General features: G+C 39.9%; 1 protein-coding gene across 6 annotated transcripts in view; it reads right to left on the reverse strand.

Moving 5' to 3' along the window:
- Positions 1–4,006: 4,006 nt before the first annotated feature.
- The window catches only part of WAC (WW domain containing adaptor with coiled-coil), a 71,026-nt gene continuing 59,095 nt past the window's right edge, over positions 4,007–15,937 (reverse strand). For 3 of the 6 annotated variants that reach the window (XM_038755867.1, XM_038755862.1, XM_038755864.1), the window contains 4 exons: positions 15,338–15,524; positions 13,240–13,380; positions 10,394–10,521; positions 4,007–7,490 (listed from right to left, as the gene is read on the reverse strand). In XM_038755867.1, the coding sequence (XP_038611795.1) occupies positions 7,421–7,490; positions 10,394–10,521; positions 13,240–13,380; positions 15,338–15,524 (526 nt within the window). In that variant the 3' untranslated portion in view covers positions 4,007–7,420. The remainder of the gene's footprint in view (positions 7,491–10,393; positions 10,522–13,239; positions 13,381–15,337; positions 15,525–15,937) is intronic. The other 3 variants (XM_038755865.1, XM_038755866.1, XM_038755863.1) reach the window with 2 other exon arrangements.

Consider the following 15,937-nt stretch of genomic DNA (forward strand, 5'->3'; position numbering starts at 1 on the left):
GTAACCTCTCCAGCGCTTAGAACAGTGCTTTGCACATAGTAAGCGCTTAAACCTGTTGACCCCAGTGTTTAGAACGGTGCTTGGCACACAGTAAGTTCTTAAATACCATCATTATCAGTGTTATTATTATTAAATGTGGACAATCCACAACTCATTCATCATTTTTAGCTTTCAACAGCAAGCTAAACCTCTCCAGAATAATCAGTTTTCAGGTTATCGAATACAAACTTTGCTAAAATGAGTTCACTCATTGAACATTAAAATCTCAGATGGTGGTTAATATAATCAGCTGTCTTTTGCCAGTGACTTGTCAAGAGCAGTAGTGTAAATTTTCAGTACATTAAAACCTAGGGTAACTGTTTACTGTGGGGGTCCTTTCGCATCTTTGTTCTGGAACCCCGATTTTTCTCACTTTGCACTGAAGGAGTTTACAGTCTAGTGGCTGTCCCACCAGCACCACGAGCCATGTATTTTAAAACTGAACTTCTCATCTTCCCCACCCCCAAGCCCATGTCTCCACATAACTTTCTCATCACAGTCAACACCACCACCAATCATTCCCCCGTCACCGACCTTGGTATTAAACCTTGACTCAATTTCCAGCCAGTCTATTGCTAGATCCTGGATCTGCATCTTCCTCTCCTTCCAAATGGCAATCACATTGGTCCAATCACTAGTCATATCAATCAATCGTATTTACTGAGCGCTTACTGTGTGCAGAACACTGTACTAAGCGCTTGGGAAGTCCAAGTTGGCAACATATAGAGACAGTCCCTACCCAACAGTGGGCTCACAATCTAAAAGGGGGAGACAGAGAACAAAACCAAACATACTAACAAAATAAAATAAATAGGTATGTACAAGTAAAATAAATAGAGTAATAAATATGTACAAACATATATACAGGTCCACATGGGACTCACGCTCTTAATCCCTGTTTGACAGATGATGTAACAGGGGCCCAGAGAAGTTAATTTACCAAGGTCGCACAGCAGATAAGTAGCAGGGTGCAATTAGAACCCGGGACCTTCTGACTCCCAAGTCCGTGCTCTATCCACTAGGCCACGCTGCTTCTCGTTCGCAATTATTGCAGTATCGCGATTACAGCAAAAGAAAAAAAGAGCCGCGTGTCCCAAAGCAAAATGAGGGAGCGAAGGAGGATTCGGGGGTCGGGCAGGGAAGGCCTGACCGTTTAAACTGGGAACGCTCAGGACGCCGCGGCTTCGCACGTCATATGTGGGCTAGATTACTTTACTAGCCTCCTCGCCAGCCTCCCTGTCTCTAGCCACTCAAACACATCCCACTGCAGGCTGGATTGTTCTTCCAAATCATTCTGCACACCCCTCCCTCACCTTAAACACCTCCAATAGTTTAATCATTCCTTTCTGAAGCAAACAGAATGCAATTAGGGTCCTCCAGCTCTCCCCTCCCAATCAATCGTATTTATTGAGCGCTTACTGCGTGCAGAGCACTGTACTAAGCGCTACCATCCAGCAGCTTCCTTAGCACTTAAGCATGTTCTCAACAGCCCTCGCAGTTGGGAAGAGGTTGACCTGCTCCTTGAGGACAAGGATTCAATTGAACTTTCCTAAGCGCTTAGTACATTGTGCTGCACAAAATACGTTTCATCAATTAATATTTATTAAGCCCTTACTCTGGCAGCACTGTGCAGTACTCTTCAGCATTTTGAACAGTTCCTGAGCGTTAACAGACCTGATTGCAGCCTTCAGGGATTTTGTAATCTTGCAGGGGAGACCCTAAACTAAGTCACAAATAAGGGGGCAGCAACTGAGTTTAATGTAGACACAAGGGCTACTGCAGGGTGGATACCCAAGTACTTAAGTGAAAAAGAAGTGCTAAATTCTAAATAAGTACGTTCTAAAGTACTAAATTCTAAATAAATAAATAAATATTCTAAATAAACTACTAAAGTACTAATTCTAAATAAAAATTCTAAATTAAAGCACTAAAGTACTGAATTCTTCACTAGTAAGTGAAGTACTACTTTATTATAATAAAGTATAATTACATATAGACTATAATGTATTAATATAATTATATATAATAATTATAATGAGTAATAAATAAATAATGATGGCATTTATTAAGCACTTACTATGTGCAAAGCACTGGGGAGGTTACAAGGTAATCAGGTTGTCCCACGGGGGGGCTCAGTCTTCACCCCCATTTTACAGATGAGGTAACTGAGGCCCAGAGAAGTTGAGTGACTTGCCCAAAGTCACACACCTGACGATTGGTGGAGCCAGAATTTGAACCCGTGACCTCTGACTCCAAAGCCCGTGCTCTTTCCACTGAGCCACGCTGCTTCTCTAAAGAAGAAATTAGGGTGGCACGGATCCCTACTCACTCCAGATTTCAGGAGACGGAGCATCAGATTCAGCAGGAAGGTATGGCTAAACTCAGTTCATACATGAAGCCAACTAGATCTGGGGATAAAGAAGGAACAGACATGCAGCTGCCTACACCCAAAACCAGAAGTGCACATAGACGCAGATTCACACAGTAGAACACCAACTAAAGCAGAGTTGAAGGCAGTAAGGGCAGGCACTGACTCCACCACTGCTATGTCCCAGGGGCAGATGTGCATGGTAGAATCTGGCTCATTCAAAAACTCCCCTCTTGAAATGGTCCGGAATCTGCATTTCCCAGGCCCTTCTTCCTTCCCTTGCATAAATCCAAGGTGCATACTCTTCTTGAATGACTAGAGCTACTCATGGAATCTGCAAAATTCATTCTTTTCTCCTACCTTTTGCAAATCCCCCTAACCACCTCATCCCTCAACACTATCATTTTTCGTGATCACTGAAGTGATCTTCGCCATCAGGCATCTCAACTGCAAGAACTTAAGACTTGCTTACACGATCATATCTCTCTTCCTCTCACTCCTCACCACATAGTGCAATATCCCTAGTAGTGAGAAGCAGTTGTCCCCATTTACTATCATTTCCACTCTTTAAGGCTCCCCCCACTAAAGCTAGTATTTTCATCCTAGACAATCCCCCAAAGCAGCATCATGGTTACCAGCCTTTCTCCAGGCTGTTAAAGGATGCAAAGGATTTTTTAAAAGCCTTTCATCAGTAGTCAGACACCCCCCTTGCCCAGAATAGATTGAAAAGGTGTTTAAGAAAGGAGAGGAAAATAAATTCCTGTTGCATTACCACTTCATTTAGAGGGACTTTATATTGGAAACCTAAGCTGTGGAATCCTAAGATTTCTCCTCCTAGACTTGGCGTCTTAAAGACAATCAGCCAATAGAAAAACCTTCGGAATCCTAGAAGCCAGACTCCCAAAGAGCTTGTGAACACTGCAAAGTAGTCAGTAAGGGCGGGTAACTAAGATTATCAGATTATCTACGGCTCCCCTAACTTTTTTCCACCATAAACAATAAAAACATCAGCCTGAAGGGTCAAAATACAGGATAACTCAAACGGCTACGAAGCAGAAAACACCCTGGGTAGAAGGAACGTACCAAATAGTGAATTGACATTAACCCAAGTGAAGTGTCTATTATCCCAGCCACTTAGACAGTGAGCCCCATGTAGGACAGAGAAGTGTCCAGCCTGGTGATCACCCAAGTGCTTAGCACATAGTAAGCACTTAAATTCTACAATCATCACTGTCCTCATCCTGAGTTTTAGAGCTTGAGTGGGCAGGAACACAACCAGGTCAAGTAAGAATCACAGAACTACGAGGTCTGAAATCTGAAAACATTCAAGCTGGTAACTATTTCAATAAAAACGGGAGAAACCACCCACACCACCAAAATAATTTCTGAAACAGCGGAAGGTCACGTTCTCCTGACAATCTGAAAAAAAAGTAGGGGAAGTACCAATGAAAGCTCTGCAAACCCAATAAGATTTGTGGGAGTGAAGGCTGAATTACAGCAGCTAGTACTTGGTCACTTGGTAGTTTCTACACTTGGAACTCTAAGAAAGGTTCAATACAGTGAAAGTGTCTGAAATAATTGCACAATATAGTCAAAACATATTTATTATTTTAGTGTAATTTTTGTACACTCCAGTACAGATACAAGAATATAGCCATATTTACAGGTAATTGAAAATAAATCAGCATATTCAAACCCCACGTCTAAAAACAGTAGCTTTAAATCCTGTATTATCGTTGTTCTGGTATGCAGAGTGAAGTACTTCTCACCCCTAGAAATAGTTCCTTTACATTAGGGGTACATCTAGAGGCAGAACAAGAAACTGATTTTTATATAAAAAAAAGGGCCAACCCCAAATTCTTTATAGATCTTTACCCTCCTCCCCCCACCCCAAGGTGTAGTCCAAGTTTTAGAGGCAGAATTTTGAAACAGCTGAATTTCACAGGTGGTCACAAGCTATAAATTTTCTATGAGGAACAAATATTAGATTTACAGTCAAGCAGAACTTAGAAAAATGACACCATCCTATCTTAAAAGCAAAATGTGCTGGGAAAGAGCTTTGCAATTGTAGCTTGGCATATACTGTATTATATAGTTCTCAGGCCCTGGCTTGAATCATGTCAACTAGGTGGGTTAATCTTACAAACTATAGGATTAATTTGGCGTCTAGTCTAAAGCTTTTCAACTAAAAATTAGATGTTTGCCTGAAAAGAAAATGCTAGATCGCTTACAGAAAAATGGGGGAGGAGTTTGTCAATGAAAGAATAGTCACTAGAAAAATTCACTTTGTTAAACCCATGCCATGACATTTTAAAAAGGCGTTTAGATGTACCATGCTTTAAGTGCCATTATAAAACTAATTTCAAGGTCTCATTGGTGCCAGTTTTGTTAGCATGTTATCAGTGACAGTCACGGTGCCCTCCAAAGTAAGATGAAGCCCTGACCATTCAGCTAGGCCAGACCACTCATTCCCAAATAAAGGGAATAAATACACGGTGGCAACTACAAGAGTGCAGCATACCACCTGGCTACAGGACAACTTTAAGATACTGCGGCTTTTACCAGCAGTCAGGTAGTTCCCGGCTACTTCAAAAAGGAGGCTTGATGGATCCCCATGTCTTTACTAGTAATAAAAACATTAAAATACAGAACTGAGGATTCAAAGTGAAATGCCACAAAAAAAATCAAAAGTTAATCATTTTAATTTAAGATGTAGGGCTATTTCAAAATTCGACACGAGATGTCCTTGTAAATTAAATAATTTCCTGCAAACAGAATGAATTTGGGATATCTGCATAAATACTGTTTTTTTTTTATAAGGAAAGATCAAAGATTAAAAGAGGTTTCATTTCACAGGTGAAATTGTCATCCAATTTTGAGACCATTTGCTTACATCACAATTCATTGCCTACTTCTTTCCAGGAAAGGCACAGTGCTGGAACAGTAAGTTATTACAGGTCTAAAATACAGCTTTTCAATGTTACATTTGCATGTACTACTTCCAAATTTAGCAAATGTTACCAGTCTCACAAGCACTAACATTACATAAAGATATTCACATTTTTTTCCATTACATTCTGAACTTTAACTTATGGGGGGTGGGGGTGGGGGGGAGAAAAAATCAGCACCAAGTATAAAAGTTACTTTGTGCTCAAATGGCAAAGGATCCTCCAGAGATGCAGTACAAGCTTTTATTCCTGTTACACTAGGACCTTGGCTGCATTTTAGTGGACATCCATTTACTTTACATTTTATAGTTTGCATGAGTCAAAAGACTGAATTTTAACCTCTCAGAGATGCTTGGTAAAGTACGAAAAATAAGCAACTCTGGTATTGTCAGTATCCCATTATGTAATTTCATTACATCAACGGCGAACATAGTAAAATAAGCCCTTGGTGCTGGCAGTTGTGAAAGCACATGAGTGTATGCCTCAACAGAAGAAATCTAAGGAGAAAAGTTATTTCAAGGCAAGATTTTGAAATAAAAGATTTTTTTTTTTTTACCCACATACAAAAACCATTGGGATTTATACATTTCTGGCAGTGTCATGCTAATGCCATGTGAAGACTATGGGAGATTTTTAGCAAAGGAAAAAAAAGCCAAGTTGATTTTGTAGTAGCAATAGTTTCTGTTTTTATTTTTAATATACTTTAGGAAACAATATACAAAGCCGAGCTTTTCCACCATTTCCAGGTTAACAGTGGAATGCTCCAATTACACAAATTTAGCGTTTTGTGATGGCTAAGAACAGCAGTCAGCACCAGACTTGAACAGTTAGCTACAACACAAACATCCTTCGAAATGAAATGCCATAAGAGCAAGACCAGGGTTCAACATAGGTCAACCACTGGGGAGGTGTCAATCATTCTTGTTGAATTTCATTATTCATTAAATAGTTTATACACCATCTTGTCTACAAGCTTTAAACTAAACCTCCACTGAGGAATTTTAAGTACAAAATGTTCAACAAGAATAGTTTTGATAAAGAATCCCCAAGTAGTCCGAATTTTAATATGCACTGACCGAAGGAAATGAAAAAGTAACCAGTTTTTTTGGTGTTTGTTTTAACATGTTTATTACAACAGATACAGTTCACATCTGACTAGCTTTTTTCCTCTTTCCCCTCCCACAACCATGTTCATTGGGCTATTTCCTTATATTTGAGCCATCAATGTACTTTCAGCACACATGCCCAGCAGTACTTTAAGTCCATTCTTACAGGGTGCAAATGGAAATACATTTCAATAATTTATACAAACAAGTGGGTTATGCTCAATCACTGCAATTTTAAGCTACTGTACACAGGAATGAAAAGATTATAGAAAAAGTGCCATAGCAACAGTGCCTTAAGGAGAAAATTAGAAGCATTAAAAAAACGGATAAAATCAGTTGTAGGATTTCAGAGGGAAATGGAACACAGAAAATGAAAAACATTTCTCTGAAAAAACTGAAATGGAAAAGCACTGCTCTTGATTGGGTGCAAGTGTGGAAACAGTTGTTTCATGGGTTTTTTTTTTTTTGAACACTGCCTAAACTGTTTCAAATTGTTGCAGCCTTAGACACAGATCGCCTGGCGCTTGAACTGAACTTTTGGAAATGCAAGATTTTTGAATGATAAATTAACCCCCAAAATAAAAAATAAAAAAAAAAAGGAAAGCTAATTTTGCAGACAGGTTTACATGTAAAAGGCTAGGTACTTAGCCACCTCAGCATTGATTAGTTTTGGATGTCTAAGCTCTGATACACATGGCTTCCCATGGCTTCACTCTACAAAACATATTTACAACGTGAAGATTACATCTACAAGAAATCTACATGTCAGGGGTTTTACAAATCAATCTTGTATCTGTCCCCTGAATTTGACTTTCATGTCCCCTTCCCCTTGTCATTTCCTTGCCCAGCTTAACGGTCCAAAGTCTACTCAAATGCAGCTCAAAAATGTTAAGACCAGGCAACCAGGTTTACAGTTCCTGTACGGTACTCCAAACCACCATGTGCAATTATTCACATCTTCACACCATGAAGGAATTCTGATTCTTTAGCTTTTCAAGTTCTTTAATTTGTTGTCTCAAAAACAGTATCCTGAAAGACAAAATTAGGGATCTATTACCATGACAGTTTCAGCAAATTGACTTCTAAAAACATTAACAAAAACTTCACAAGAGTGAAATCAAGACATTAACGTATTGAAAGTTGTTTTAATCACCCAAGCACTTTAAGCACTTTAAATTTTTTCCCTTGGAAACAATATAGAGTTATAATGATCAATGCTTCATATTCAAAGATTAACCCAAACCCAAACTTATGTTTATTAAATATTAATTTATTTGGCAGGGTACTACCAAACAGGGGTAGATACATTAAATATGCCTCCCAGGGCCATGAATGACGAATAAGAGTTCCTAAAAGCTGAAGCATATGCCTGGCTAACAAAAACTAAGGCCCTCTGAGTGACCAATAAGCTGATTTCTGAACTCTCTTGGAGTAGGTAAACAAGACTATAAATGTCAAAAAGTAAATGTTTTGACAGAAGACAAAGCTTACTCTACGCTTCTTGTTTTAGTGCAAATTCCAGTCAGGCTTCTCCCTGTCTTCCGTTCCTCAGCTAGATGAATCTTTGAATCGGTCACAGAGGGAAGCATCCAGTAGAGTGCTCAAATACCATCAATAATGTAAAGCACCACGATTTGTGTCAGTTTACTCAGTACATCAACTAATTTATCCAAAGAATTGCTGCTAGGAAATTATTATTGTTGCCAGGCTATAATATTTGGACATTCTGAAAGGAGAATTTCCACGTGTTAGCCAAGAATCCTATTCCCCTCTAGGCTCTTTAACTTGTATGTAGCACTACAACATTCCCTCCCCAAAGAAGCCCAAATGCTTACGTGTTACTTTTCAGAATCATTTCCTCTACCACCCAGCAATTGTTTAGGCGAAACTAAATAAAGTTCATTAAACCACAGGTTTCAGGTAGCCTTTAATGAATGAAGGACTTAGTTTTGCTTGCCTGTAACCTTAATGTGAACATTCATTCAATCATACTAATTGAGCGCTTACTGTGTGCAGAGCACTGTACTAAGCGCTTGGCAAGTACAAGTTGGCAACATATAGAGACAGTCCCTACCCAACAGCGGGCTCACAGACTAGAACATCCTGTTCCAACCCCAAGCTGGGGCTTTTACGGCTTTCCCTTGACCCCTGATTTCCTTGGCAAGAAAGCCCGCTGGAGAGTGAAAAGGTTTGTGAAATTTCAGATACGGGCAGCGGTAGAAGGCATGCAACCGAACAGAAAGCAAATTCCTCAACCTGAAACAAATTATTCAAGCAATTATAAAATGACAACCTTTGCTTACAAGATGACAAATAACAAATAATAATAATAATAATAATGGCATTAATAAAGTGCTTACTATGTGCAAAGCACTGTTCTAAGCGCTGAGCAATGCAATTATATCCACTGAAAGGCATTGTTTAAAATTTCACAAATAATTTGAATGAGCACCACATGGCCTAGATTTCCTTTAATATCAGGACTCCAGGGTCCCCATTCATTCATTCAATCGTATTTATTGAGCGCTTACTGTGTGCAGAGCACTGTACTAAGCGCTCGGGAAGGACAAGTTGGCAACATATAGAGACGGTCCCTACCCAACAGCGGGCTCAAAGTCTAGAAGGGGGGGGACAGACAACAAAACAAAACATATTAACAAAATAAAATAAATAGAATAGTAAATATGTACAAGTAAAACAGAGTAATAAATATGTACAAACATATATACAGGTGCTGTGGGGAGGGGAAGGAGGTAAGGTGGGGGGGGTGGGGAGGGGGAGGACAGTTACCTGTGGGATATGGACTGTGTCCAACCTGATTATCTTTTATCCCACTGCTTGGAATGCTGCCTGGCACGTAAGTGCTTAACCGATACCATTAAAAAGAACTGGAGCCCCATTCTGACCTCTCCTGCAGCAGGGTGAGGTTCTAGACTGTGAGCCCGCTGTTGGGTAGGGACTGTCTCTATGTGTGGCCGACTTGTACTTCCCAAGTGCTTAGTACAGTGCTCAGCACACAGTAAGCGCTCAATAAATATGATTGATTGAACAACAGCATGAGACCCAGCACTACCATTCAACCGCTATATTGGGGCCTATCCGGCTCTCTCCCGCGAGTTAGGTAAGGGCAAGTTGCCACATGCCTTCCACGCATTCAAAATAACCCATCAATCAATCGTATTTATTGAGCGCTTACTGTGTGCAGAGCACTGTACCAAGCGCTTGGGAAGTACAAGTTGGCAACATATAGAGACAGTCCCTACCCAACAGTGGGCTCACAGTCTGAAAGACTAAACCATCTAAACAGTCTAAACCATCACCAAGTGGAAGACTTGCACCCAGAAGGAAGGAGGAGAGAAAAAGAAACTTGCCCTAGCTTTCCCAGAGCTGCCCCCAACCCCCAAACCCAGTTGCAATAAGACCCAGCACAGCACCAAAGTGGGCAATCAATCAATCAATCATATTTATTGAGCGCTTACTGTGTGCAAAGCACTGTACTAAGCGCTTGGGAAGTACAAGTTGGCAACACATAGAGACAGTCCCTACCCAACAAGCCAGACTCCCCAGTCTTTTAGAACACTGAAGAAAAGTGGGGCAGTTTTTCCATCCTGGACACTTTGCTTATGACGGTGCTGGAAGATTATACAATAAAGTACTGCACCCTTTTGGCTGTTAAAATTGGCCTGTTTCATCCATTCTCCCGACTGTAAGCACTGATCTCTGCCTCACTCCTCTCCACTGACAGATTACGAAGCTTCGTTTTTGCCAGGAACTATATTCCACGTAGTCTTTCCAATCCTTAGCACACACTCCTCACCTTATAAACACTTAAATTCATTCAGTCATATTTATTGAGTGCTCACTCTGTGCAGAGCATGTAAATGATTAGGTTGAAGAGTGTTTCAGAAGGAAGTGCAAAAGAACTCTCTTACCTCTGCTCCCGCAAAGTTGCTTGAATTTCACATACTCGAACTAAGGATCTTAAATTTTTTAATTCGGTACAAATTTCTGACATGTGAACACTCCCCATATTGTGAGCTTCCTCTCGTAATCTTGATGCCTGCAATAGTCAAGTTGGTGTTACTCTAAAACCGGAAAGCCATTTATTATAATCTTCAGGAAGTAGAATTCTTTAGAATTTGTCATATATAAGGAATGGGATAAAGTGCAACTAAAGAGATATAAAAAAAAGTAGACTTAGTAAATACACGACTGTAAGCTCCTTACGGGCTATAGACACGTCTTCTGCCTCTATTGCATTTTCCCAGGCATTCAGACCAACAAATGGCACCCAGCAGGTGCTCAATCCTTAAGGGAAAATTATTTTCCATTTTGTAATTTTTATCTAGGTCTCTCCAAGACGGTAAAAAACACATCAAGATCAACAGAAGGGAACCCAGCCATGGGACATGATTTCATTATTTTTGGTGCAAGCAGACCCCCCTGGGAGGTAATGCAGTGCCCCAAAAGACAATAGATCCTGCAGCACTGGGAGTCAGGTCACTGGGGAGATTTCCAAGGTATCCTGGGGCTGCGGGAGCTCAAATAAATACTCCCTTATAATCTCACAATTCCAGAGTGCAGGGATGATCCAGCATTTTATCGGTAGCTAGAGAGCCTCAGTCAAATGTGCAAGATCTTGGGGATGAGACAAATAAAGCTGCTCTCTTGCCTCAATCCCAGGTGGGGGGGGGGGGGGGGAAAGTCAAAGTGTTTCTGCACAATCCTACAGGCCTCTTAAATGCATCCCTTCAATTCCTAAGTAAACAAAGACCAAATCAAGTTTCTTTGAAAGAAGACAAACATCATGTGCCTGCATCCCCAGTGGGATGTTTTATTTTCTGTTGTGGAGGAAGAGTAAGTGAACTTGGCTACAGACATATGGCGGGGATGGCATATGGATTATTTGAAAACTATAACCAGCTTTCCTCCAGCTGGATGGTTTGGGTGAAAAGTTTGGCACCCTGATTTATTACTGATTATTTCATCCTGGTGCTGGTGGGAAGCAGTGGGCTGCAGCTCCAGGCCCCATTCCAGTCCCTGTTGTTTTTTCTTGCTCGCTGCTGCTTCCCACCGCTCCAAGCACCCGATGAAACGTCTACTTTAAGTCACTTGTCACCCATCCCCTCCCACAACACCTGCTCACTCTTTTCATCCGCAGCTGATGGACATAGAGACTTTAGTTTATGGCTCTTCAGTTCCTGAGTTGGACCACATTTGGCATATACACTTTTTGATTTGTTTTATCTTAGTGTTAAGAAAATGCTAGGAAAGGGTGGTAGGGCCCCCACATTGATCTGTAGACCTGTGGAATTTTTTTTAACCCTTCCCACAAGGGTGAAGACACAAGACTTAAAAGAATTAAACAAAATAACCATCCCTGCCCCCACACAAAACCTCCATAGGGTTTTTTGGTCAACTGGTTGGATTCACAGTTACCATCAGCGCTTAACTATGTGCCAGGCACTGTACTAAGCGCTTAACAAATACTATCATTATTATCCAAAGCTTTCAGCCCAATTCAATTTCAACCTGACTTAGGAGATAAACTTGTTTACTTTTCTTTCATTACATTTTTTCCTGTGACAATTATACAGGCAAAAAAAGCATTCTATAATATGGATTTGCCCCGATCTGTGTTCCCATAATCAAGGCTGATATGTTGTTAGTTCAAGTTCAATTTTGCTCTTCCAAAAGGTTTAGACCACTCAAAAATAAATCTCCGTGCCTGACTGCTAATTGAAATTCTGACAAACCATTTGAAAGACTTTTACTAAAGCAATTAGGCAGATTCGTAGAAATCTGTATAGCTATTGTCACCATAAAAAACTGAGGACAAAAGGCAAATTTCTAACAGCAGAAAGATTTGCATGTATTTTTCTTCCTACCAAAAGATCCCAAGAAAGTAAAACTGGAATAACAGGCTTCTAAATTTAAGGGAGGGATGGCCTCACTACCTCAAAATGTATTACCACTCAGAGACAATTTGCTAAAAAGGTAATAGAAGAGCTAGAGAAACAGGGATGATGAGAAATATTATGAAGCTAAGGTTGAAAAAATTCCCCAGCCCAATTAAGTCGAATTCCAGTAGGCAAGATCTTTATGAATCTTGCACTATTACAAATCAGTGCAAAACAACCACATGATAATGTACTGAAAGGATTCCAGGAGCATATTTTTTTGTAGCAAGATGTAACAATTAGTTCCATTTTGCCAACAGACTACTGGAATTTCCTTTTTCCCCCCTTCGAAGATTTAGGAAAAACGAAACAGTAAATTATCACACATTTACATATTAGATACTTGATATTTCAGATATCCAAAAAATCTTTCAGCCCTAAAAGGAGTTTACAGTACCCTTCTTTTCCTGCAGCTTAGGACTCTGAACACGGTGGAAGGTGGAGAAGTTGAAAATGACCCTCGTCCCACTGGAGACAAGGGCTTCAGGGAAAGGAGAGGCAACTGGGTGCTGTTTCTGACCCTTAGGTAGGGCCCAGAGTTGTCCTTCCTGGATCAGAAATGGGGTCTAGGCACCCCTCAACCCTCAGATATTAAAAAAGCCATTAATGAAAGGAATGTCGGTCCTGATCATTTTGGGCGAGAGTGTACTCTAATTAAATCCATTAAAAAGTTCCTCATTCTGAAATTACAGTCTTGTTCCTTTTTTAAAACACTAGATAATTTCCCAAAGGTTCCAATGCTGAATATTATTTCTGGTTAAATTTTTCCACTCGCTTCCACTGTCTCCACAGTCTTGCACATTGGCAGTCATGGGTACCTTGCAAATAAAGGCCTTGCATTTGTCACATCTTGCTGACTGCTTGCTGTCCTTATTCCGTGAGCACGCTTGGCATTTTCCTCTGTGTGATGGGCGTGGCTGTTCTTTGAGTGATGGACGTGGATGCTCTTTGGCAATTCCCTGATGAAGGCAAATGCGTTTCCTGAGATCTTTTGGATTTATACCAACTACAAACCTCAGGACATTTGGTGCTTCTCAACTAATTCTGCGGAAAGGCTTTACAAAAAAGTTTTATCTTGCCATCTTTGTATCCAGGACATTTGGAGTGTACACAACTAGTGCAGGGATACTGGTGATGTTTATACAGGGAAAATAAATAGCTAATGGCCACCTCTGTTGTTCTACCCATGTTGTAAGCAACACAAATGGTAGTCACATGTATCAATGACTTCTTTTGTAGCGCTGTATATGTTAATGAGACCAGGCTTCAGAGATGTCCACTCCTGACATTCATTTTAGTGCTGTGATATGTGCTGGAACGGCAAATATTTTTTTTTCTACTGGAACTTAAGATACATTGGTGAGGTCTTCAGTAAAATGAAACGTGCGTGGAGGAACTTGAGTAGAATTTTTTTATTTTGTATATAGTCCCAATTAAAGTCAACTTTTAATCCAGAAAGGGATTTTGCAAGAAAAACACTTGCCTATGGTCACAACGGTTTCCTTTTATTAGCACATTTTGTCACTGAACAGTTTCTTCAGATTTAGTTCCTGTTGCATATAATCCATCTGGTCCAACCTTCATGCAGGTTTTAAACTTCAAATATAAAAGTGCTTGCAATCAACAAAAGTAAAAAAATATATATATATGTATATATATATAAATCTTTATCCTAAATTTCTTCAGCTCAGGGTGAAAAAGGCAAAAAATCCCTTTCCTTTAAGTGGAGAGTCGCTCAGCTTAGAAAGAAAGATGTACTTGTTTTCAAAGTTCGGTGAAAAAAAAGATCACTGAGCACTCTAACAAGTATAAATGTTTTTCTCGGTGTTTCTTGGGTAGTAACATCAAGCAGAGTAAACCAGTTTGAAAAAGTAAAAGCAAATGCCATTGATCCTGTTTTTGTCCATGCTGGGCAGACCTCACCACACTAAGCAGTGTGAGGAAAGCATGCACTTCTGTGAATATATGGCATCTCAGTCTCATCCACAATTTCTCCACACATTTTCTAAGAGTATCTTTCCTACTTTATTTTTATGCTAATCAAAAAGTAAAAAAATCTTCAAGAGGGATAGCCAATGTCTTACTCTTCCGTCTCTGAATGCTAAGAAGATGATAATATTGCAGCTTCTTGCTATATTTGGACTTGTCTTTCCATTTAATTTTCTTGCCTTCATCCTTGGAAGAACTTGCTTGACAGTTCAAATTCCTCAGTTTCTTCTTTTCTTCAGAATCTGACATTTGTTCGCTAAGCCCTTTGAAAGTTCCCTCTTTGCTTTTTTCATACCACCACCCTCTTTTCCCTCAATAAGAATTTATGCCAATTCATTGGGAATAAGCAGGGATTGGGACGCCATCCTACAAGAACTGAAATCATTAAAATGCTGCCCTGGCTAATGAGGATTTTATTACAACTGCTGGGGCCAAAAAATTTCACTCAATAGGTGACACTGTAGGTTTTAGGTTTTACTGGGGATGAAGAATCAAAGCCTTACATAAAATTGTACTGCAGGCAGAAGGGGGCCCAGGGGTTTAAAAAAAAAAAAAAAGTTAGGAAACAGCAAAATCAATTCACTCCAATGCATTGGAAAACTCAGAAGTAAAGTAATGCCAGCAGGACACATCACCTAGATAGTTTGGACTCGACCCGAACAGCATTCACTCCAAGAACTGATCCTGTACATGCAGTGATGGATAAAGTTATAAATCTCAATCTGTGACCTATGAGAAAAGTCTCTTTACTACTCTGGGTTTCTTTTCTAACCTAAAAGGGGGAGGATCTGGGGTACAATAACTAATAGGCTCTGAAAACACATTGCATGAAAGATGAACACAAACTATTCCACAATACCAGGATTCTTTTTGTAGAAAAAATGACTTGCCAATAAGCCAAAAAGTCAACAGCTTTCACATACATACCTGCTTTTCTGCATGATCTGCTGGCCATCCTTGAACATGCTTTATAAGATTTTCATTGAAATGTGCTGCTAATGTAGGCGTTAATGAACATGTAGGTCGGGCAGATGAATTCTGTGGTACAGCTGTTGTGTTTGATGTACTGCTACTAGTCGTATGATTTGGGCCAGGTGATGGACTTCTCTGACTACTGGAAGAGAAAAACAGAGAGTCTATGTGATACATGTTCAGAGCTTCTTGGCCTCCTAAGTGAGTTCTTCAAACGAAAATGTGGTCTCAAATTTATTATCAAAATATTTTCCCCTAATGGCAGGCTTCACAGACACAACTAATTCATTCATTCAATCGTATTTATTGAGCGCTTACTGTGTGCAGAGCACTGTACTAAGCGCTTGGGAAGTCCAAGTTGGCAACATATAGAGACGGTCCCTACTCAACAGTGGGCTCACAGTCTAGAAGGGGGAGACAGAGAACAAAACAAAACATATTAACAAAATGAAATAAATAGAATAGATATGTACAAGTAAAATATAGAGTAATAAATACGTACAAACATATACTGGTTATATAAATCATAAAACCAGGTTAAGAGACTTAGTACTT

This window comes from Tachyglossus aculeatus, chromosome 13 (genome assembly GCF_015852505.1).
Source record: "Tachyglossus aculeatus isolate mTacAcu1 chromosome 13, mTacAcu1.pri, whole genome shotgun sequence".
Taxonomy (NCBI): Eukaryota; Metazoa; Chordata; class Mammalia; order Monotremata; family Tachyglossidae; genus Tachyglossus; species Tachyglossus aculeatus.